This window comes from Coregonus lavaretus (assembly GCF_964263955.1).
Source record: "Coregonus lavaretus genome assembly, chromosome: 30".
Lineage (NCBI taxonomy): Eukaryota > Metazoa > Chordata > Actinopteri > Salmoniformes > Salmonidae > Coregonus > Coregonus lavaretus.
In genome coordinates, this window is record NC_140017.1 from 7,671,419 (window position 1) to 7,696,137 (window position 24,719).

At 46.1% G+C, this 24,719-nt stretch overlaps 1 protein-coding gene across 2 annotated transcripts in view; it reads left to right on the top strand.

The window, feature by feature from the left end:
- The window catches only part of sipa1l3 (signal-induced proliferation-associated 1 like 3), a 106,739-nt gene that overhangs the window by 52,546 nt on the left and 29,474 nt on the right, over nt 1-24,719 (top strand). For both annotated transcript variants that reach the window (XM_084147488.1, XM_084147489.1), the window contains 6 exons: nt 2,322-2,439; nt 14,006-15,695; nt 17,180-17,310; nt 23,620-23,808; nt 24,000-24,174; nt 24,613-24,716. In XM_084147488.1, coding sequence (XP_084003614.1) covers nt 14,096-15,695; nt 17,180-17,310; nt 23,620-23,808; nt 24,000-24,174; nt 24,613-24,716 — 2,199 coding nt within the window. In that variant the 5' untranslated portion in view covers nt 2,322-2,439; nt 14,006-14,095. The remainder of the gene's footprint in view (nt 1-2,321; nt 2,440-14,005; nt 15,696-17,179; nt 17,311-23,619; nt 23,809-23,999; nt 24,175-24,612; nt 24,717-24,719) is intronic.

Sequence of the window (24,719 nt, forward strand, 5' to 3'; positions counted from 1 at the left end):
AGGGTCTAAGCTACAATATATGCAACTTTTTACATTTGTTAAAACATTTCAATTTTTATTTAATGTTTTTTTTCTTCAAGAAATTATAAGATGGTTTGACAATTTCTTTTAAATTATATAAATCTCAACCGTTTATGCAAAATAGGTCAACTTTGAGCACATGTTTTGTGTTTAGTGTGTTTAATGTGTTTAGTCCAAAAAGTCACTTTCTGCGTACTTCTACAATGGGCAAATATGTATGGAAGGTTTTGTTCAAATCAAAAGGGGTTCTGTCAAAAAGTGATTGAATTCAAATGGTTTTAGGCAACCCTGTAGTCAAGACAGGCACTGTCAGACGGGATGATAAATGATGCTTCTCTCTCTCCTATCTGCTCTGCTCCTATCTCGCACACCCCGCTCATCCATCTTTGCTCCATGTGCGTGCTACACAGCCACAGACACACACCCACCTGTTACATACTCAAGCTGCCTCCACCAGGAAGGATATTAGAAAAGATTTGCCTCCAAGGAGGCTCTGCCCATTTGAACAACATTATCTTTTGTCATGATTTCACGCTATAGCCTAATGGTGGTTATAGGAGGGTTTTGTTTTCCCCCCAATTATGATAATTTTGGGGGTTGGCCAAGTGGTGCGATAACATTGTATATTAGTGTTTTATTAGTACATAATCACGATAGGACAAAAGTTGACATTGCCCAACTGTAAACCTCACCTGATCACCCTGCCCTCACCCATATTTGATCACCCCACCCTCTTACATACCCTTTCACATCACTCACTCCGGTTCTGAGAAACCCAACACCATTTTTTACTGAGCCTACATCAACCCTATTCCTCATCCCACTACTCTGTAGCCTACCCTCGGCTTGCCCCCAATCCGACAACCTCCACCGACACACCACACACACCGACCTCACATGCACTGGCACTAGCACGTTGAGTGCAATAGTCACCTGGCTCACCCTGCTGCTGTCGTGTTGTTCAGGAGAACATTCCGGTGCACAGGAAGAGGAAATCAGGAAGTACAGAGGGGCAGGGCATTGGCACGGTGGGGGAGGTCAAGGATACAGAGGGATAGTCATCAAAGACAAGGTAGAGGGTGAGTGAGAGAAATACAGACAACAGAGAGACATGGGAAGAAAAGAGGGAAAGATAGAGAGAGAGGAAAGGAATAAAGGTGCCTCCGCGTGCTTCCCAGCCAAAACAGTTCGGAAGAGTTTTGTTAAATTTCGACTTCGGTAAGGTTCTTTTCGGCTGTTCCGGCACACATTTATTTCTCGGGGCAAGCCGAAGTCTACGCGTAAGGATTCTTCAATTAAGTCTTTGTTGTCATTCAATGAGAGACAACTCGTTTTCATGCACATTCTTTCATTGAGAAATACTGCACCAAACATCTTAGTTAGATGTATAATTTCACGACTAAATGGACAAACACTATTGCTGCTTTTTTCATTTTTCCAAGCGATGGTCTTTTAAGGGACTATGCAAACACAGTTGTTCGGTTCGCCTAGCTGAGTTCGGCTAGGTGCCAGCCGAACTGAAGCATGTTGATGCCTTAAGAGGAAGAGAGAGGGAGAAAGAAAGAGAGATTGGGGAAAGAGGGAGAGAAAAGCCAGAGGATTTATCTGTTCAATAAAAGTTTTGTTTGACTTCAGTATAAAGTCTGACATTTATAGTGTCGTAGCTACAAGAAAATAGGTCAATGAACAGAGGCTTTATCTGAGTAGTTAAATCCGTGGAGGATCAGAAGATCTTAATAGTTTGCTCTATTTAACTGGTGAGTTTGTGTGTTTAGGAGACTATGGTGTGTGCCACTGAGTGATTGGATTTAGGCCTTGTGTGTGTTTGTAAGACACAGACCGAGCCCCTGGCATCCACGTCTCCTCATCACACAATAGATTCACTGCTGGATTGATGAGCCTGTAACTGACAGCAGCTACACACACACACACACACACACCCCTCTGGCGGACTGTACACACTCATAACACCTCCTCACACATCTTCCATCCCTATCAGAGCTCAGTCAGCCTACTTGGAATGGTATTACTGGTTAACAAATTAACCTTATGAATCAGCTAAAGTAAAGTAGCAAAATGAACGTTTTGCTATGTCTTTCTCTCTTTTGGCCTAGTTCTTCTCAATTGTGGCAGTGTAGTTTTCCTCTGGCTACCTGGAGGCTTTGTTAAGGTTCTCTCTGATGTTTCACTCAAAATGTCACCCATTGAACTTTTAAACAATTGGTAGTTGTCTCATCGGTTCCCTAATAACAGAGAACAGTGGTTCTAACTTCTTACCATTTGTTCCTCTTGTGTTCCAGGCAGCAGAACTGTGCTAGACTTCCCCCGTCCCCGCGTCACTGATTCCCCTGCTCACCTGTGAGTCAACACACACACGGACCACGCCCGATTCACCTGCACAGCTGACGCCTGGAGGAGGTAGGCTAAATGAGTAACAACAGTGTGTGTGTGTGTGTTTGCATGTATGTGTTAGTATCACTGTTATTTTACAGCAGCAGGGCAATACGTGGTTGGCTGTAAAAGTGAAGGAAGTCATGCCAAGTGTGTTGCATGCTTGTCTCTATCTACAGTTTTATTGCCTTCAGATGACAGCTTGAAAGACTGGTTGACAATACTCAGTGAAACACCCCACCTCCCACCAGTAGAGTTTGGGGTTTCATTTGCGTAGTCGACACGGGACTCTTGATTTATTTGTGCCTGCCTCTATCTATGCATATGTTTGTTGTAGTTTAAATGTTGCCAACATTTTTATGTGGTTCTACTCTTATTGAGAGATTGAATGTGGGTGTAAGTGTATATGCTCGTACACGTACCCATTAGGGATACTGAAAGTATTCTGTGCGACCAGCCTTAACCTTGGGGCATCACCTGATCCTCTGTTTGGTATGTAACAGCCGTCCTGTGTGTTGTCAATGTTAACCCCCCTGGCTGTTAAGGGGTGTGTTTGATGTCTGTGGCTGTGTCTTAGGTCCTATTCCCACTATGAGTGAGGAGCGGAGTGGCGAATGAGATTTCAACTTTTCAATTCACATTACATCCTTGCCTTACCTTTCGTTGTGGCTGGCAAAGCGACATTCTTGGTCAAATTGACCCTAAATATCACAGTAGCCACTAGCCGTAAGCACAAACTATTTAACAATCCGAGCAACTTTTCTTCTAAAATATATTACACTATTAAATAATGCAACAATTGACAAGCATGGTTTCTTTTCTCATCCGTACACATTCAATTAGCTGAAAATACACAGCTAACTCCTGTTAGCTAGCTATCTAACAAACAACATTCTTCATGATCAAGTGACGTCAGCATATCAATAATGAACGTTTACCCCTCCCATACGAACAAAAGTACAGTAACGTTATGTCACGATTTTGTTATCTCAATGGTTGAACTCAACTATCACTTGAGCTTTGAATAATTCCCAGATGTTGTAAGGCTCTGGTTAACGAAGAATTAAACAAATTCCCAGTCTGCAATTGATCAGTCCTTTTATTCAGAGAGCGCTCTGCCGCTAAAAATAACAGTATTTTTATATGCGTTCACACAAAGGAACTTGCTCCGCCCACCTTTAGGCGGCCTGTGACTTTCCACAGTATAGAATGTTTAAGTTTAACAGTTTCTAGGTCTCCTTCCCTGTTGGAATGTTTATGTTTGACAGTTTCCAGGTCCCCTTCCCTATTGGAATGTTTTATTGTCTTATAACTCTAACACAGTTTGCACAGTTATACAGTATCGGGGTGGAATATTTTAGTCATTACAATAAACATACAAATTCATCTATCACGTTATCATACAGTGTCATTCATATTATAATATAGGCCACACAGCTAGGTAACGTTAGCTAGCAAGCTAGTTAGCTAGCTAAACAAAATCATTTCTGCATCCTCCTCACTTCAACGTGCTGTCTGAACCATAGCTAGAGAGGAGCTCTTAGTCTTACACTAGCGTATTAGAGTTACCTTAGAACAAACCAGGCTTCATTATCATGGAAGTCATTATGAGGTAAAAGCAAATTGCGACTGACATTGATCATTCCTTGTGGAATTGCTTCTTGCCTGGATGTCGGTGGCTCAGTGCAGTCAAGCAGCGACAATTTCAGAATGTAACAGGCTGTTTCTACAATTTCAGAATGTAACAGGCTGTTTCTACAATTTCAGGTAAAAAAAATAATGGAGGGTATTTTTTCAAAAAGTCTTAAGACCTTACGGCTGCCTCTACCTCTTACTCCTATGAAATGGATCTACACTTATCCATATAGTCCTGGTTTTACTGTACTGGTAATATTCACTTAAATGCAGTACGTCCAATAGGGGTGGGAATTGCTAGGGATCTCACGGTACGATATTATCACAATACTTAGGTGTCGATACGATATGTATTGCGATTCTCACGATTCTATATTTACATTTACATTTTAGTCATTTAGCAGACGCTCTTATCCAGAGCGACTTACAGTTAGTGAATACATATATATTTTTTTATACTGGCCCCCCGTGGGAATCGAACCCACAACCCTGGCGTTGCAAACGCCATGCTCTATCAACTGAGCTACATCCCTGCCGGCCATTCCCTCCCCTACCCTGGACGACGCTGGGCCAATTGTGCGCCGCCCATGAGTCTCCCGGTCGCGGCCGGCTACGACAGAGCCTGGATTCGAACCAGGATCTCTAGTGGCACAGTTAGCACTGCGATGCAGTGCCTTAGACCACTGCGCCACTCAGGAGACAGATGTATTGCAATTCAATACTGTGATTTTATTGAGATTCCATGTTCGAAACATATTGCTCACCATGCTGCAGAGGGACAAGAGAGCCATGAGAAAACACGTTTTGGTCAGTCATGGAAATAAAAGTGCTGTAAACAAATTGGCTTCCTATTTGGGCAGCAGGTAGCTTAGTGGTTAAGAGCGTTGTGCCAGTAACCAAAAGGTCTCTGGTTCTAATCCCCGAGCCGACTAGGTGAAAAATCTGTTGGTGCCCTTGAGCAAGGCACTTAACCCTAATTGCTCCTGTAAGTCGCTCTGGATAAGAGCGTCTGCTAAATGACTAAAATGTAAATGTAAAAATGTATTTAAAAAGATGGAGAACAAGCTATGAAGGAAAAATACTGGAGTTTTGGTACAGCCAACCAGCCCCCCCATCACTAATGACCAATGTGAGTCATGTTCCTATGCAGTCTGAATCAAAGTCCAGTACTGTCTGAATCCACTGTAGTCCTACTAAGCTACACCACAGGCTTTTAGAGGTAGTAATGCAGTTGGCTGCTATTAGCTTTCCCTCTTTCTGAGTCGGAGCATTCCCCCTGTTCTCTAAAGTGGCTGTCTACCCCAGGGGAAAGGCCCAGTGCTAGATTGCACCACAGCAGTAGATTAAAGTGGTAGTAAATTGAAGTCGATGCAAAGGTCTCAGTGAAATTATGATGAATACTTTATATGCATAGCTGATTCTGATTGGGGTTAAAAGTACCGCTGCTCAGCATGACGGCCTAGTGTCAGGCTTTAGAAATTAGCTGTAACAGTAAGCCTCATGAAAGCTGACTCAATGGTGTGTAGATGAGGGTTCATCTCATCCAGTCAGAAAGGAGAAGTGCAGATGTCGCATTGCCTTCTGCTGATGTGTAAACCTTACTACCTCCTAATGTTATTAATGTAAAGATTTGTGTAAGCCTATGTCATGGCAGAGAAGAACAAGGCGTCTATAGCGACCTTCGCCGTATCGCCACCTCCCCTCGCACCAACTCCCCAAACTTCCACTGCCCTTCACCCTACTTCAGATCACAGGCAACCAAGTGGAGGAGAAGAATGTAGGTCGTCCCTTATAGCCTGCCCGTGCACCCTTCTCCTATGTGTGTGTGCATGATGCAAATGCGTGCGTTTTCGCAGTGCACGTGTCTGCATGCATATGTGTGGGTTTGCGGCTGTGTGTGTAGCACTCCCTGCCCATGCTTCTCCTCCAGGCTAGCGTTCTGTCTGTATGACGGAGGAGACCACAGCAGTGACAGTAGAGGTTATCAGGGATAGAGTGCAAAACAATGTCACAGGAAATCAATGGAGACAATCACAGCAGGGCCAGGAGAGGCAGCACAGAGACGCTGAGCCTGACAAGATCTGTCACTGCCAGGTATAATAGGGAAGCACAGACCTGGAGGACACACCAACACAGGGGTGAAAAGCAAGGGCTGCAGTGTGTGTGCAAGCTTTTCCAAGCCTCCACTTTATCTCAAACACTGCAGCCCTTCAGGACCGGAGTCAGGCTAAGTTGGTCAAATCCATCACACAACAGTCCCGGGAAAACCATAGATAGGCCGTTATCATATTCATGTGGCCCATGGGTTTGGTTAGGGTCAGAGCTGTGGTCAGGTTGCAGGGAAAGCCAGTGGGGTGAGATCAGGTAGACGTAGAGACGGTCATCCTGGAATAGCTTGAGACAGACTCAGCACAAGAACCCTTCAACAACCAGAGTATAATGGAGCTGAACTTTCTGCATCGTTACACATTCACAGCCCACTGAAGCGACAGTAAGGTCCTAGTCATCTCCACCACTCACTAATCATCTATTCATTCATTAGAAGGTCACAGTTTTCACTCATTACAACAATTTTGTCTCATTAGGATGCTAACATTTTGGCAAACTGAACAGACATTAAGGGTTGTGTGTGATCTCCTTCAGTCACTCTCTATCAGTTTGCAAAGTACCGTTTGGCTACATTTATTTCAGCACTTAATTCTAGTCTTCATGTATATTTTACCTCGGCCCTGGGGGTTGTGCATGAAGAACACACAGCCCAGTCTCTGTTGTAGTCTATCTATACCAGGGCTGTTATTCATAAAGCAGCTCAGAGTAGGAATGATGATCTAGGATCAGGTCCCCCTGTCTACATAATCTTATTCAATATGACCTAAAAGCCAGAAGTGGTCATAGATCAGCACTCCTACTCTGAGACTCTTTATGAATACGGGCCCAAGCCCTGTATGTCTGAGCTATAGTCCCAGAGAGCAGGGTTGCCGTCCTGTCAGGGTGTGTTGTCCCACAGTGCTGTGAAGTGATGCCCTATCGCTGCCGGCTGTCTGCCAGTCATATGCGTCACCATATGCTCCCAACACAACCGACTGCCCCATCTTACCGTCACCACAGCTAATATTAGACTATTCATGTTATATTACTGTAGAATCCCTCCTCGGGTCACTCACCACTGCCTGCCACCCTTTCATGTTGTCAATGTCGTCTTTGTACGACTTAGCCTACATTTGCGTATGCCTAATAGTAGTATGGTCATGGATTGTGTGTGTAGTCCTTTGTGTGTTTGATCAAAGTATCTGAAAGCAGCTGAAGTTGTGTATGGGTTTCTCACCTCTGTCCTAATGTGTATTCCATGTGTTATATCATTCATTATAAACTGGGGGGTTCGAGCCCTGAATGCTGATTGGCTGACAGCCGTGGTATATCAGCCGGGTATGACAAAACATTTATTTGTACTGCTCTAATTATGTTGGTAACCAGTTTATAATAGGAATAAGGCACCTCGGGGGTTTGTGGTATATGGCCAATATACCACGGCTAAGGTCTGTATCCAGCACTCCGTGTTGCGTCGTGCATAAGAACAGCCCTTAGCCGTGGTATATTGGCCATAAACCACAGCCCCTTGGGCCTTATTGCTTAATTATGTATATTCTATGCGTAGGCTACCTCTATCTCAAATGCATTATTATCCTGTGTGGCGGTCTGTTCCACAAGTGACTTATTCTTGACCTTGGTCACTTGGCATTGTCACGATACAGTAACCGCTCTCTCCATCTGGAGCGTGTGTTGTGTACAATAATTCCTCTGGTAGCTGTAGCTCTCTCGTTGCTCTCTCTGTGATTATGATTTGCGAGTAGTGTAATTACCAGCTCCAGTGTGTGTTTGCATTGTGTGGGCCAGGGCTGCACGGTGCACAGGCACTCCGAGAGGGAGTTGGCTGGGGAAGCATCTTCAGAGGCCTCAGTAATTGCTATGGGAGTAATTAAAAGGCATTAAATTCCTGCTTTACATCTTCTGTAGTTGGGGCCAGAGCTGTGTCTTCCTGGGGGCCTCAAAACCCGTCATGTTCCTGTGGCTCCTATGTTTCCTATGGCCCTTGCCATTTTCTGCGCCTCCTACTTAATTCTATTTAGCGCTTCACATTGTTTGGGGATAAACCTCATCCCTTTCACCTATGTGTGCCATCCTCCGTGCCTTGGGTTGCGATGGGTCTGTGTGGAGGAGTTTTCTTGCAGCTGCTATTTTGGGCTGTGGCAGCCCATCTCTTTCAGTTTTGGAAAGGTTCTGTGAACTGTGAAGGCTAGCGAAGACATCAAATAACATTTCACATTTAGTTGAATTAGAAACGTGTCAGTGCACTGCGCATAACAAGATGTGTTTGCCAAACACGTCCTGTTTTAGTTGTGTGGCTGTGGTAGTCTGTGTCTGTCTGTCCTCCCTCCAGCTTGTGCATAATAGTTGTGGCCCAGTTCTACTGTGTCTGTCGGCCTTGGCTCAGTGTTGTGGACACCCAGAGACATGACAGAACTTCCACTCTCTCCTGACTGGAGTTCAGCTGAATAAAGGGCCCTTTCTCCAGCTGCTGCAGCTGGGACCTATCTGGGATTGGGACTGATAGCGTATCGCGACCAACGCGCCGGATGAGGAAAGATTTTGTGCAGGATCAGAGCAGGACCCTTCGGAGGTGGCCTTGGAATTGCCTGTATTTCTCCAAAACAAAGACATTATACATTTGTGTGGTTGACTGGTGCTCAACTGACTGTGGGTTTTTGTTCACTGTGAATGAGTTTTGTACACGGTGTGTGTGTGTGTGTGTGTGTGTGTGTGTGTGTGTAATGCTGTCTTATGCCAAAAGTGAATCACAGAGGATTGTTCAGAATGTACAGAAGTTTCATTCACTCTCTGCCTTGTGAAATGTAACACTCAATATTATTCAAATTCGGCCGAATAGAATGATGAATAGAAGCTGTGTGGAAATGATTACGATCCACACAAAACATATTTTTCCTCATACCAGTAGCTAACATCATTAAACAATGTCATACTGAGAAATTGCCTGGATCATAAGCTTACTGGAGACAGATGTTGGGATGGAATGAGAAGAAGGCGAGATACAGAAACACAGGGATAAAGCAAAAGAAACCGATGGCGATGAAGGAGAGGAGAGAGTTTGAGCGGAGAAGAGACTGAATAAAATGGAGATAGATTAGCCTAGGTATAGAGGGACAGAAAAAGGGAGGGTAAAACATTAGAGCGAGAGTTTGAGCGGAGAAAAGAAGACCCTGAATAAAGTAGGGGTAGATTAGGAGTCTAGGGAGGCTTTTTATAGTGAGAGGGCAGTGGTGAAGCCTGATTCTTTGTGACTGTCATATTAAGGCGCGTCATTTTGGTTCAGTGGACATGTTCCTGCTCTCTTCCCTCAACTCCGTCACTCTCTCCCTCTTTCGGTTCCCCCCCCCCCCCCCCCCTAGCGTTCTACTGTTATGTCGCTTGACATTCTCTCCCCATTTCTCAATTTTCTATTCCCCCTTCCCCTCCTTAGCTGAGTATAACGTAGCCTAGTTGTGTGTATCCTCGTTTGTTTCTCTCTGATAACGCCATGGCGAGGGAGGGTGAGAATGGACAGAAGGAGGGGTAGAGTAGGGTTAGGCGATATTATGATAGTATCTGATATCGAAGATGATTGACAGCCATCGTCGATGGTGACGACATTGTGATGTAACAGACTATGTATAGCCTATTTCAACTTGACTGGCACCACGCCGTAAGGAGCTGACCGGGCAGCCCACAGCAGGGCCATGCCAAGTGGTCTATTCCTTTGCTGTAGCCTGCATAACCTATTTCAATAAATATGCTATTAACAATTTATAGAGTGCAAGAGAACAATGTAGACAGAGTTCAGATTTTCACCAAAGCAGCGCAAAATGTCCAGTCAGAAAATGATTTTTTTTTCTATCTCAATTTTAGATGATCTGGGCAGTATAGCCGACACCTATTTTATTTTTTATAGCAGACACTTCAGTGTCTTAATTATTTAAAAACGTGTGTATTTTCTCTCCGTTTGATATGAGAATGACCAGTTGTTATGCATGCTGGCTTTCTCTGGCCACGCTACTTCATGATCAAACAATGATTTTATCTAACCGAGTTCTCCAAAGGTTTAAGTTGTTTTGAATAACCTAACCTAACCACTGCATGGTATGGCAACTGCACCACCCTCGATCGCATGACGCTACAGGGGATGTTGCGGACAGCCCAGTACATCACTAGGGCCGAGCTCCCTGCCATCCAGGACCTCTATATCAGGCAGTGTGAAAGGAAGGCCCGGAAAATTGTTAGACTCCAGCCAACCAAGCCATAGACTGTCAAGTCTGACATCAACAGGCTCCTGAACAGCTTCTATCCCCAAGCCATAAGACTGCTAAATAGCTAGCAAAATGGCTACACGGACTATCTGCATTGACCGTTCTATTTTATTTTATCTCTATACACACTCACATATTCACTCTATGCACACTCTACACACTCCAACACACACAATTTGCTCACACACATAACATGCACATACATTCATACTGACTCTACACACACTAGGCTTGTCACGATACCAACATTTTACTAACGATACCAGGCCAAGTATCACGATACCGAGTAGTATCGCAATACCACGATGGTATTGCCCGTCCCCCGGACGCTTGTTCACGTCTTTTTAAACGTTCTCCACACTTCTACTCAATACAACACATTGATTTTAACTTCACCCTGTCCAGTGTATAATAGAATAATGCATAGAATGGCTGATTCGCTAATATTTGCAAAGGCCTACCTGTGATTTGGTTGCAAGAATGAGAGGAAGGAATATACATCAGTGGAGGCTGCTGAAGGATGGCTCATAATATTGGCTGAAATGGCGCAAATGGAATGGCATCAAACACATAGAAACCATGTGATACCATTCCACTAATTCCGCAACAGCCATTAAGACGAGCCCGTCCTCCCAAATTAAGGTGCCACCAACCTCCTGTGATATACATGCAGATCATTATGCATGTATATCACAGGAGGTTGGTGGCACCTTAATTTGGGAGGACGGGCTTGTCTTAATGGCACATTGTAAATATGGTATTGGCACTGACTCTGGAACTGACCCTGTATATACAGTTGAAGTCGGAAGTTTACATACAAATATGTTTAAACTCACTTTTTCACAATTCCTGACATTTAATCATAGTAAAAATTCCCTGTCTTAGGTCAGTTAGGATCACCAATTTATTTTAAGAATGTGAAATGTCAGAATAATAGTAGAGTGATTGATTTATTTCAGCTTTTATTTCTTTCATCACATTCCCAGTGGGTCAGAAGTTTACATACACTCAATTAGTATTTGGTAGCGTTGCCTTTAAATTGTTTAACTTGGGTCAAACGTTTCGGGTAGCCTTCCACAAGCTTCCCACAATAAGTTGGGTGAATTTTGGGCCATTCCTCCTGACAGAGCTGGTGTAACTGAGTCAGGTTTGTAGGCCTCCTTGCTCGCACACGCTTTTTCAGTTCTGCCCACACATTTTCTATAGGATTGAGGTCAGGGCTTTGTGATGGCCACTCCAATAACTTGACATTGTTGTCCTTAAGCCATTTTGCCACAACTTTGGAAGTATGCTTGGGGTCATTGTCCATTTGGAAGACCCATTTGTGACCAAGCTTTAACTTCCTGACTGATGTCTTGAGATGTTGCTTCAATATATCCACATCATTTTACTTCCTCATGATGCCATCTATTTTGTGAAGTGCACCAGTCCCTCCTGCAGCAAAGCACCCCCACACCACAGCATGATGCTGCCACCCCCGTGTTTCACGGTTGGGATGGTGTTCTTCGGCTTGCAAGCCCCTCCAGTTTCCTCCAAACATAACGATGGTCATTATGGCCAAACAGTTCTATTTTTGTTTCATCAGAAAAATATCCTCCAAAAAGTATGATCTTTGTCCCCATGTGCAGTTGCAAACCGTAGTCTGGCTTTTTTATGGCGGTTTTAGAGCAGTGGCTTCTTCCTTGCTGAGCGGCCTTTCAGGTTATGTCGATATAGGACTAGTTTTACTGTGGATATTAGATACTTTTGTACCTGTTTCCTCCAGCATCTTCACAAGGTCCTTTGCTGTTGTTCTGGGATTGATTTGCACTTTTTGCACCAAAGTACGTTCATCTCTAGGAGACAGAACGCGTCTCCTTCCTGAGCGGTATGACGGCTGCGTGGTCCCATGGTGTTTATACTTGCGTACTATTGTTTGTACAGATGAACGTGGTACATTCAGGCGTTTGGAAATTGCTCCCAAGGATGAACCAGACTTGTGGAGGTCTACAATTTTATTTCTGAGGTCTTGGCTGATTTCTTTTGATTTTCCCATGATGTCAAGCAAAGAGGCACTGAGTTTGAAGGTAGGCCTTGAAATACATCCACAGGTACACCTCCAATTGACTCAAATTATGTCAATTAGCCTATCAGAAGCTTCTAAAGCCCTGACATCATTTTCTGGAATTTTCCAAGCTATTTTAAGGCATAGTCAAGTTAGTGTATGTAAACTTCTGACCCACTGGAATTGTGATACAGTGAATTATAAGTGAAATAATCTGTCTGTAAACAATTGTTGGAAAAATTACCTTATTTCCATAAGTATTCAGACCCTTTGCAATGAGACTCGAAATTGAGTTTCTACAACTTGATTGGAGTCTACCTATGGTGAATTCAATTGATTAGACATGATTTGGAAAGGCACACACCTGTCTTTGAAAGGTATTCAGACCCTTTGCTATGAGACACGAAATTGAGCTATGGTGCATCCTGTTTCCATTGATCAACCTTGAGATGTTTCTACAACTTGATTGGAGTCCACCTGTGGTAAATTCAATTGATTGGACATGAGGTCCCACAGTTGACAGTGCATGTCAGAGCAAAAACCAAGCCATGAGGTCGAAGGAATTGTACGTAGGGCTCCAAGACAGGATTGTGTCGAGGCACAGATCTAGGGAAGGGTACCAAAACATTTCTGTGTGGAAAATGTGAAATACCAACATACCTACTCACACACACCTCACATACCTACTCACACACACTAATGCATATGACCTCTCACGGCCTGACACCAGTTCTAATGCATAGTGTGCTCACACACACACACACACACACACACACACACACACGTACCTCTCACAGGCTGGTACCAGGTGCATAGCATAGAGACTGTCATAAATGTATCATCACCCTGGGCTAAGTACCAGCTGAGAGAAGGAGCTAAATGAGGAACCATACATACTGCTGTAAGTTAAATTAACTTAAAGATGACACTGCAGCAGCAACCCAACGTGTGTGTGTGTGTGTGTGTGTGTGTGTGTGTGCATATTCTGTCTCCATGTGAATATCCAGTCAGATTATATCTATTCTTTATGAAGTGCGGTGTAGCTGGGATTTTGATGTCCTAGCACTTTCAGCATTGCTTTATGATGCAGGAGTTTGATTTGGTATAATGAAAATGTATAGTGCGTGCCTGTGTGTGTGTGTGTATTGCTGCTGAAATATGACACTAGTATAATAACCCTGCTTGTCAGGCATTCTGAAGATTAGTCTCAACAGGAGAAATCCTCAGTCAAATCCCCTCACCTCACCTCTCTCGCTCTCAAATCCTCCTCTCTCTCTCTCATATCCTCCTCTCTCTCTCTCGCTCTCTCATATCCTCCTCTCTCTCGCTCCTATCCTCCACTCTCCCTTAATCACTCTCTCACACTCTAGTGCAGATGAGTTGCTGTAGTCACAGTTTTCGTGGTGTCATTTCATAGTATAGGAGGGGTGAATCTGGGTCAGTGTATGTTAGTGTTTGGGTGTGCATGTTAAGAAACAGCGTATTACTGTATGCCATGTATGCATGTTTTGTTGTGGTCGTCAGCATATCAATGTGTGTTTTGTCTCCTCCCCAGATCTGCACAGAGCCTGAGAGAAGAGAGAGCGCCTACTGTGTAACTGGGCATATGACAAGCAGTGTCCCACCCTCCCAGTGAAAGCGATGTATGTGGGAGGTGGAGGCCGCAGCATCAGCAGAGTGTGTGTGGGGTTCCTCTCCCTCTCCCCTACCCCCAACTCTGGCCCGGGATGCCAGCCCCCTTCCCCCCTGCCTTCTGTCCTGCCCTGAGCTCTCCTGGGGCACCATGAACACCTACAGAGATAGAGGGGTCACCTGCACCTCCTCAGACCTGCTGGAGGGGGGCGGAGGGGGAGGGCCTGGACCCCTCCTCACACAACATGCCACCTTCCACCTCACCCCCAACGGCCACCCTGCCCCCTTTTCTGACCCGGCCACCCAATCCCGTGTCTCCGTGCCCAAGATGGGTGTCCGCGCCCGTATTGCTGAGTGGCCGCCGCGCCATGCGCAATCGAGGGAGTCGCTCCTGGAGAACGGGCAAGGTGGTAATCCCCATGGAGACGACCCCTCCACGACGACCTCCTCCGCATCTTACCCCATCTCCGAGGTCGGGCTGGTGCGGGGAGGAGTGGCTCGTTTACCAAGGCGGCGCACGAAGGACGTGGAGTTCCGTGGTGGGTACAGGGGTGAAAGAGGGTCTCCCATAGGCCTGCGTGCCTTCCCCCCGTTACGGCAGCGCTCCAACAGTGAGGTAACTCTGAGCGAGCAGGATGAGAACGAGGTGGAAGGTCGTGGAGGTGCTAATCTGTTCCGGGAGTACGGCAGCACCTCTTCCATCGACGTGCAGGGCATTACCGAGCAGAGCTTCTTTGACATGCTCAGCCAGTTCCACCAGGAGAGGCCCGACCAGCGCAGCACTGCCCACGTACGCCTGGGGGAGCTACTGCACACCCCCAACTGCCCTCCCTCTGCACCCCTCCCCACTGGCCACTCCCCCACACCCAGGGGGGAGGATGGAGGGATGGGACGGTCAGAGAACAGGGTGAGGAAGAAGAGTGGGGGGACAGAGTCGTCTCTGGGGACGTCCTCGCTGTTCCGGAAGCTCCGCAGCTCCAGCAGAGGGGAGCTGGACAGAGGGGAGGCGGGGGAGGACGGGGGAGGCCGTAACTCTACAGATACCCCCTACAAACCCTGGTTGTGCCCCAAGAGCTTTGTCCACTACGACGCCCAGAGCATCCTTTTTGACCTCCATGAGGCGGCTGCTCATCGCACGTACGTATCCCAGCGGAGGAACACTGCAACAGGGGCATCGGCGGCCTCCGTCTCCCTTGCTGTGTCACGGTCCTCAACTCTGAGTGGGTTGGACGCCACCTACTCCAGCGTTGAGGACCTGACGCTAGGCCTCGACCCCACCGCGCCCGCACCCTCCCTGGGCATGGACCCTCTGGACGGCCCCCTCGGAGGCCCCAGCTCCAGTTCGCTCCTCCTCAGCTGCCCCCACTTCCGCAACGAGACGGGGGGCCACGGGGAGCGCAACATCAGCTTCCTGAGCTCCTCGGCCGAGCGGGGAGGGGAGGGGGGCGCGGGTGACATAGTGAGGGGCAGCCTTCGGCGTAGCAACGCCAGTGTGTCGGTGGTGGAGGTGCCCATAGAGCAGCAAGTCACCAGAATGGACAGGCTGAAACTCTATAGCATAGAGCATGTGGACCTGGGGGCGCGGTACTACCGAGACTACTTCCATGGGAAAGGTAAGAACTGATCTGATCTTACCACTCAATCCAGCCTACCTATCCTACCTAACTTTGACTACTTTTAGTATTCACTCTCCCTATGATATCTGCTGTCAATAAAAGTCTAGCATATCACTAGTGTTGTCAACTGGCAGTACTCTCTCCTCCTCCATCCAGCTGCCCCTGTACAGTCAGCCAACCTGGCAGCGGTCCCAGAGGATAATATGTACCTGCCTCTGTCTGTTGGCAAACTGAGCTCATAGCTCTGAGAAGAATTAACTTACTCCCTCACACACACGTTGACCTCTCTGCCTCTGCACATTAATCCTGACACTGGTTGGCTCTTCCTATTAAAACTCCTCCCCCCCGATCCTGCAGAACAGCTGTGTGTGTGTGTGCTCCCAGCATCACCTTTCTAGACCCTGGAAAAATAGATAGCTGCCCCCGAGGACATAATCATCTGCTAAGAGCCTAACCACAGAGATAAAGGTAACCGCTCCAAAAATACTGTTGCCTGTCCCCCTGAATGCTGTGTGGAACATGAGACTGCTCCGGTGCTGTAACTGTAATGCCCTGCATGCATGTCAAAAAGCCTAATCCAAAAAGCTGACATTTATACTGCAGGACAAAGTGGGAATGCTAAACAGGGCTGAGCCTCTTCAATTATGCAGAGATGAAACAAGTTGAAAAATAGATTCTTCCATGAGTTTCTTCCTCCTCCACTCACAAATAGGAGAAGTCGCTCTCAGTTTGAGGAGTAAGCTGTTAATGAATCATATGGATATGTTTATAGCCTTTTACTTTAGGAATGTGTCTTATCAGAGATTTCCACTTATTCATCAAACTTTAGATAAGCAGAAAGGCTACTCAGTCTTCAGTGTGTCACACAGTTATAATAAAATGTAATAAAATGTCCTGTGGAATGATCTGTTTATGAAACCAACATTTCTGGCTATGATAGGCCTATAACATGCAAAGCAATACGGCTAGTACGTCAAAGCAAACGATTGTATTGTTGTGGATAAAATAACAAATATAATTGAATTTTGTCATTTGTAGATTATTATTGTGTTCTCTACTCTACCTAGGTTACTCAAGCATGTGACTTCATCTGAAAAAGTAGAACCTGTTCCGAGCAAGCCGTGCCGCAACACCACAGGCTCAGCTGCACAATCATTGTTTGTCATTTGTAGCTCTAATCAATGTCCTCAGGTTCCTTGATGAGCTGATTTAATTCAATGTGTAATTGAACATGGATTGACACCACATACAAGCACTGCAAGTGCTGTTGTTATCTCACCATATCCTTCAATCTCTTCTCTTTCCCTCCTCCGCTCTGAGCCTGTTCTCTCTCTCCATCTCCTTTTTATTCAACCTCCTACTTTCCTCCATTTTTCCATATCCAAAGGCTGTTATTGAAATGATCAATACACGTGTTCAACAGGACCAAAGGCATGTCCAGACATGTTGTGAATACACTCTCTCCCTGTGTGTCACTGCAGAGCACTCTAACTACTTTGGGACGGACGAGAAGCTGGGTCCGGTGGCTGTGAGTATCCGCAGGGAGAAACTGGACGACACTAAAGACCTGAAAGACCAGTACCTGTACCGCATCATTGCCAGAACTAGCGAGGTACTAACACCCACCCCACCTCCCACTGCCTGCCTACACACAGCTAGATGGAACACTGAGTAGGCTGAATACTGACGCTGCCAAATGTATGTGTTGTTTGAGTAGGCAGTGTGTGCGTGAGACATAGTGTGTGGGAATGTGCGTTTTTGGACGCTGTTATTTATGCCTGGACTGAACCTCATTGAGTCCCCACGGCTCATGCTGGCTCCACACACACTACCCCCTCCCTCCACACCTTCCCCTCTCTCGCTTACCTCCCCTCCTCCCTCCAGTCCCTCCATTCTCTGCCAGTGGAAATTTCCACCTGACCAGGCCCTGCTCAGAACAGCTAAGCCAAACACTGCCCCGGTCCTGGTCCGCTGGTAGGCCTCCCTCCACTAATACCACAGCTAGTGATAGGTCAAACCTCCTCATTCAAGCAAAGATGTAGCCTGACACTAAATTCTTCCGTTGTTCTGTCATTCGCTACATACTTTAGTCTGAGACTGCCATCATTGAAGTCGTTTGTGGTGAAGAGTTGCATTGTACAAAACAAAGTCATCAGCGATTAGATCGTCTTTAACCGATCAGAGTATCAAAGCCAATGACGCATTTTCAAACCGCCGCTTTACCCATGTGTGTTCTGGCTCTGGCCCAACCCATTGGTTTCTGGACCTATCAGACAGCCCCGAATGTGTTCGCATTCGGTGAAGGGTCGGTGAGGTACTCAGATTCTCGCTCATTGCGGAGAAGAAACTAACATCCGTAAGTGTGGCATAGCGTTTGGCCGGAGCAAGGAGTCTGGGTAGCCAGGCACAGATGTGCTCTGATTGGATCACCACCACTCCAGCCCTGGGACAGGGCATTCTCTATGATTGGCCAATCACCCGTCTAGCTTTACCAAAGTCCTCTTTAGTAGGTTATAAATACCAACAAGTATGGACACTTTCTCCTTGAACAGGGTTTTGAATAACGGGTGACCCGGGGTGCAGAGATCTCCCATTAACAAAATAGGGCACCACCAGAAGCACTGAAATATTCACATGGAAAACCCCATAAGCAATCCAGGCCACTATTTTTAGGGCACTCAAGAGTCCACATGTACCTGGCACTACCTTTCCTGCACACACACGTTTTCTCAGGATGTTTCTTATACAGTGCATTCGGAAAGTGTTCAGACCCTTGACTTTTTCCACATTTTGTTACGGTACAGCCTTATTCTAAATTTTTGATTTTTTTCATCCTCATCAATCTACACACAATACCCCATAATGACAAAGCGAAAACAGGTTTTTAGATTTTTTTGGCAGGAAAGAAAACATACCTTATTTACATAAGTATTCAGACCCTTTGCTATGAGGCTCGAAATTGAGCTCCGGTGCATCCTGTTTCCATTGCATCCTTTTTCCATAAGGACAACCATCTCTGCAGCACTCCACCAATCAGGCCTTTATGGTAGAGTAGCCAGACGGAAGCCACTCCTCAATAAAAGACACATGACAGTCTGCTTGGAGTTTGCCAAAAGGCACCTAAAGGACTCTCAGACCATGAGAAACAATATTCTCTGGTCTGATAAAACCAAGATTGAACTATTTGGCCTGAATGCCAAGCGTCACATCTGGAGGAAACCTGGCACCATCCCTAATGTGAAGCATGGTGGTGGCAGCATCATGCAGTGGGGATTTTTCAGTGGCAGGGACTGGGAGACTAGTCAGGATTGAGGGAGCAAAGTACAGAGATTCTTGATGAAAACTTGCTCCAGAGCACTCACGAACTCAGACTGGGGGGCGAAGGTTCACCTTCCAACAGGATAACGGCCCTAAGCACACAGCCAAGACAACGCAGGAGTGGCTTCGTTACAAGTCTCTGAATGTCCTTGAGTGGCCCAGCCAGAGCCCGGACTTGAACCCGATCGAACGTCTCTGGAGAGACCTGAAAATAGCTGTGCAGCAACGCTCCCCATCCAACCTGACAGAGCTTGAGAGGATCTGCAGAGAAGAATGGTAAAAACTCCCCAAATACAGGTGTGCCAAGCTTGTAGTGTCATACTTAAGAAGACTCGAGGCTGTAATCACTGCCAAAGGTGCTTCAACAAAGTACTGAGTAAAAAGTCTGAATACTTATGTAAATGTGATATGTCCCCCCGCTCTTCCGTTTTTGCTTTGTCATTATGTGGTATTGTGTGTAGATTGATGAGGGGGAAAACAATTATTTAATCAGTTTTAAAATAAGCCTGTAACGTAACAAAATGTGGAAAAAGTCAAGGGATCTGAATGCTTTCCGAATGCACTATATACCCGGTACGCGACGTAACATACTCTGAGACTGATTGACAGATTGACTGACCACTGCACAAATAGCTATCCTAATAGAGACTGGGTGTACATAGCACTTCTGCTTGCTCCCTGTCTAGTACATGTGCTTTCCAATAGTGTCCAGTGAATCCTGTGGCTGTGCCCTCTGGCTGGCGGCTGCCCTCCCTCTTGTTGTTTTTAGCTGGATTACATGGCAGCCTGGCCTCATCACCTTAGCCCATATTGAACAATGGGCCGCGCCGCCGCCTGTGTCTACAGAGATCATACAGACACTCCTCTCAGGCCTGCCCTGAGAGAGCGAACGCTACAAAGCTCACATCCCCTCCTCCTCCTCTCAAACCCCCCCCTCCCTCCCCCATACTCTCTCATTGAAGTCTGAACGATGCTGACACCAGCATGCTGTAACCACACGTTACACACTTACACACTCAATCACACACATCCACGTGCACACACATTCTTACTCACACCCCACAGATGCCCCAGATTGGCACAGTCAGTCACTACTTGACGCCAACATAGGGTTTCCCACCCTGCTTCCCAGGGTTAGAGATGGAGTGGAGGCACTTGTCAGAGGTTAGAGGTCACCGGGGGAAATACGGTATGAATAGTTAGACGACAGGTTATTGGCAACTATTGGCTCAGCATCTGAAAAACGACTTATAAAGTCCAGTGTCGGAGGAGTTCTATATTGTGCCAGAAGGTAATCTGAATAGCTGGAATTTAAGCTGCATTGTTTAGGGGTTTCTTTTCCCCCACGCCAAACCCTTGACTTTGTTAAGGTGAAGCACTCTCGGTCCCCCTCCAGCTCCTCAGCAGTGTGTTGCAGTTTTAATGAAGCACGGTGCCGTGGTCAGTGTTGCCAACTAATTTTCAGGGGAAGTTGCTAGAGGCAGGTCGATTTGTTGCTAAAAGTTGCTAAATGACATTGTCATGTCATTGCGTGATGACGTCATTACGTAATAACGTAAAATTGACTGGCCATCTCGGCGAAAAATATGATTTGACATTTGGTAGTTTAGATTTGTTTGTTTATTATCACATCTTTTTTTTGTAAAAGTAATATAAACACAACACATTTTATATGATCAGATATTTATTTTTTTACAATTACACATTACACATTATTGAACAATTACATTTTATTTATTTTATTTTTAACTAGTAAACCTTCACATTATGAACAATTATAGTTTTAAGCAGTGTATTGGTAGTTAGTTAACATGCTACCTAACTGATCAACAATTATAGGTACAAGCTAATAACAAGGTATATATGCTATCCTATTGAACAAACAACTTAACTCAAGTAATGATGTGTGCGCTAGGCATCTCTCTCCAGCTCTCTCCAGGTTGTTGTGCTGCTTGGCTGGCTAGCTGCTCAATGGTTTCCTCCAGATATTGCCACTGTTCACTCTCACACTGCAGTGCACACTACCACCATCAGCTGTGTGTCTCTGCCAGTTCCAGAAAGTCCATGCCTTGCAACGTACTGTAAATATGATGAATCATAGATTGGCAAGGAAATCCTCTTCATCTTCTCTGTCCGACTGCATTGTCACGGAGCTGGATCCAGCAGAAGAGGATGGAGTGGCCTTGAAGCTGTAGGCTGCTGTGGTGCCAAACTGCTGCAGAACTTCACTTGGTAGTTTATGCTGGGAACAGGTATCACCAGCCAGCTTCAGTCCACACCGCACCAGGAGTATGAAGTTGAGAGTGTGCAGTGACATTCTATTTCTTAACTTTGACTTGACCACACTCATTTGGCTGAACAGCCGTTCAACCTCCGCATTTGAGTGTGGCAAGGAGAGGGCAGCGAGTGCAGCTTTGCACAGTTGTTCAAATGGATTTGACCCGGAAGAGTCCGTGTAGTTATTCACTTCACTCCAAAACTTTTCAGTTGAGTCCCACCTAAACAGATGGATGTTTCTCCATTGGGGAACAATTGTATCAATTGTTTGGGGCTGGTACCCCAGTAGCTCAGCTACTTTAATCATTTCAGCGGGGCCTTTATTATGCTTTAGTGTTTCCTTAACACTGAACAAGGCCATGGTTCGCAAGGCTTCTAGGTTGTCTGGGGGCCTTGCAGCTCCTTGCTTAAAGCAACAATGTAGTTGATGCACTGTCTCCGAATGACCTTTTCGTCCTCTGGCGCAAGACTGAGTTGGTACACAGTGCTCTCAAAAAGGTACCCAAGGTATGGTGATGGACTGAGATGTCCATCAATGGCATCCTTCAGGACATCAATATTTGCCATAGGGTTGACTACTCTGCTGCAAATTGATGTTAAGAGGTGTACCAGATTGTCCAAACGCTTGACAGGATCTGTTTGCTCTCCCTCAAATGACTTCACTGCAACTTGTCGGACAGGATTGATTTCAAGAATGTCAGGTAGACATAGCTGGTCTTGTACATGGCGTGGAGCACATGTAGCAATGCTCACTGGCCTTGGTCAACTCAAAGTGGAGTTTCAGTTCTTTCCACTGGCTCAATATACGAGTTACCGCAGGCTCAATCGATAGCCAACACACTTTGGTGACACAGCGGATGAGTACCAAATTGGGCAATGCACATTCTTCCTTTAAAATCTTGCGCACCTTTTTGTGCACCCCAGTCTTCACGGACGCATTATCACTGCCAATCCCCTGAAGATTCTATTTTTTAAGGTTACACTTCTCAAGAAACTCAACTACCGCCTTTGCTATTGATCTGGCATCGCCCCCCTCCAATTCAACCAGCCCGAGAAATGTGGACACAATGGTTCTTTTTTTAGCACTGAAATACCGAATCACCACACCCAGGTATTTTGAGACACTGACATCAGTGGACTCATCCAAAAGGAGGCTGAACTTCTCATCCCCCACATCTGATGTTACCCTTTTGAGAAAATAAGGAGCCAGTACTCCCCTAATCATTTCACTTGGTGCATTTGGAGGTTTGTTGCTGCCACAGTATCTGAAAAGGCAGCTTTGCAAGCCATGCCTAAATGGTCACATGCTAGCAGCGAACAATGCTTCGCAATGGCCATTGCAAAAGCGCAGAAGCTACTATGGCAGTTATCCACTTTCTTAACCAACTGTGGTAATGTAGACTGTGTTGCGGGGTTGTACGTTTTTTTTATGTCATACATTTTTGCAAGCATATCTGATTTGCAGTATGCACAGTATGCCCGACAACCATCCCCAATTACTGGCTTCAGCCACCCTTTAAATTCAGGTACAGACTCCCACTCTTTTCTGTACTTCTGGCTGTACAATTTTGATTGAGACATGTTGATTGATGTTGTAAGTTCTGTTCAAGATCCAACATTCGTGACCAACTATATTAATTGGGTTTGTCTCGTCGAACACATACTACTACTGCTGCAGTCAGCCAACAATGATTTGCAATTTGCTGAAATTGCTGCTGGCCTGCTGCTGCCTGTGCACAAGCTGAGCGCATGCTGCTGACGTCACTCACAATGCACTTTTGCAGCCAGGCACGTGTGTTGTGACTGAGTGTGTGACAGGGAAAATCGTTTTTGTGTCATTTAGCGGGAAAATGCGTGCATTTTAGCATTTGAGTCACTTTTCAAAAGTTGCTACATTTGTTGCTAGGTGCTGATTATTATTATTTTTTTGCCAGGGTAGTCTGAAAAGTTGCTAAATCTAGCAACAAAATTGCTAAGTTGGCATCACTGGCCGTGGTCTCCCTGAATACATTGAATAAAATACAGCTCTCTCAGCACCTGAGATTATTATAGCCCCCTGCTGTCTGGAAACACCCCAAGTACAGGTCTCCCCTCTAGGGATCACTCCGGTGCATGGCACTATGGGCAGTAAGAAGCTTTCAAAGATTGCAGATATGCACCTACTGAAGACATTTGTCCTATTTCTCAATGTCTCTAAAAACTCCCAGAGACATAGATGTGAGCAAGTTCTCTGCAAGTTAATGGACAATAAAGTACATCTCATCTAACCTTTGTGTGTGTGTGTTTTACATCTCTAATCACTCCCATGTCCTCTGTGTGTGTGTAGCTGGTGACGTTGCGGGGGTCCATCCTGGAGGATGCAGTGGCCTCCACGGGGAGGCACGGCACGGTGCGCGGTCTCCCCCTGAAGGAGGTGTTGGAGCAGGTGGTCCCGGAGCTCAGTGTGTCCTGCCTGCGCCTGGCTCTCAGCACGCCCAAGGTCACCGAGCAGCTCCTCAAACTGGACGAACAGGGGGTGAGTCCGCGGGCCGTGGTCTCAGCCACAAGTTTTATGACATCTCTGTGTGTCTGTCTCTGTCTTTTATCACCTCTGATATCACCTCCTATAGCTACAGTCAAAAACACTAGATAGGTGTGTCTCTGTTTGAGCCAGGACATGGCAGCCGTGTGTGAATGCAGTCTGATATTGTTTCTTCTCCGGTGTAGCTGAGTCAGAAGCACAAGGTGGGGGTGCTGCTGTGTCGGGCAGGGCAGAGCACCGAAGAAGAGATGTATAACAACGAAGAGGCCACGCCCACCTTCTCCGCCTTCATGGACCTGCTGGGGGAGCAGGTGTGCCTCCGAGGCTTCCCCAACTACGCCGCCCAGCTGGACACCAAGAGTACGTGTCTGTGTGTGTGTGGGAGGGTGGGTGGGTAGGGTGTGTGTGTATATGTGTTCGTCGGTGTGTGTCTTGTTTGTGTGAGGGGGTGCGTAGTAGGGTGTTTGTGTGCAGGCGAATGTGCGTGCCTAATATCAGCACAGAGTTTTCTGCATCCCTTCCTAGTGGTTAAATTTAGTTTTTTAGAGTAAAATTAGTGATTCCTGTCAAATGGTGCATGAATATAAAAACACTTGCTACATAACTGCCTATGAAGTCAACCGTTTAGAAAAAGAGTCTCTACAGACTATTGTTTTTGATGTGGTGTTCCTTTATTTGTTGAGCTCATGCCCTGGTGCTGAACTGGGACTGGATAACGGAATGTTAACCGTGTGTTTGCTTATGCATATGTTTGTGTGTGTGTGTGTGTTTCTCTCTCTCTCTCTCGGTTTCCCCCAGCTGACTCGACAGGCACCCACTCCCTGTACACCACCTACCAGGGCTATGAGGTCATGTTCCACGTGTCCACCATGCTGCCCTACATGCCCAACAACCCCCAGCAGGTG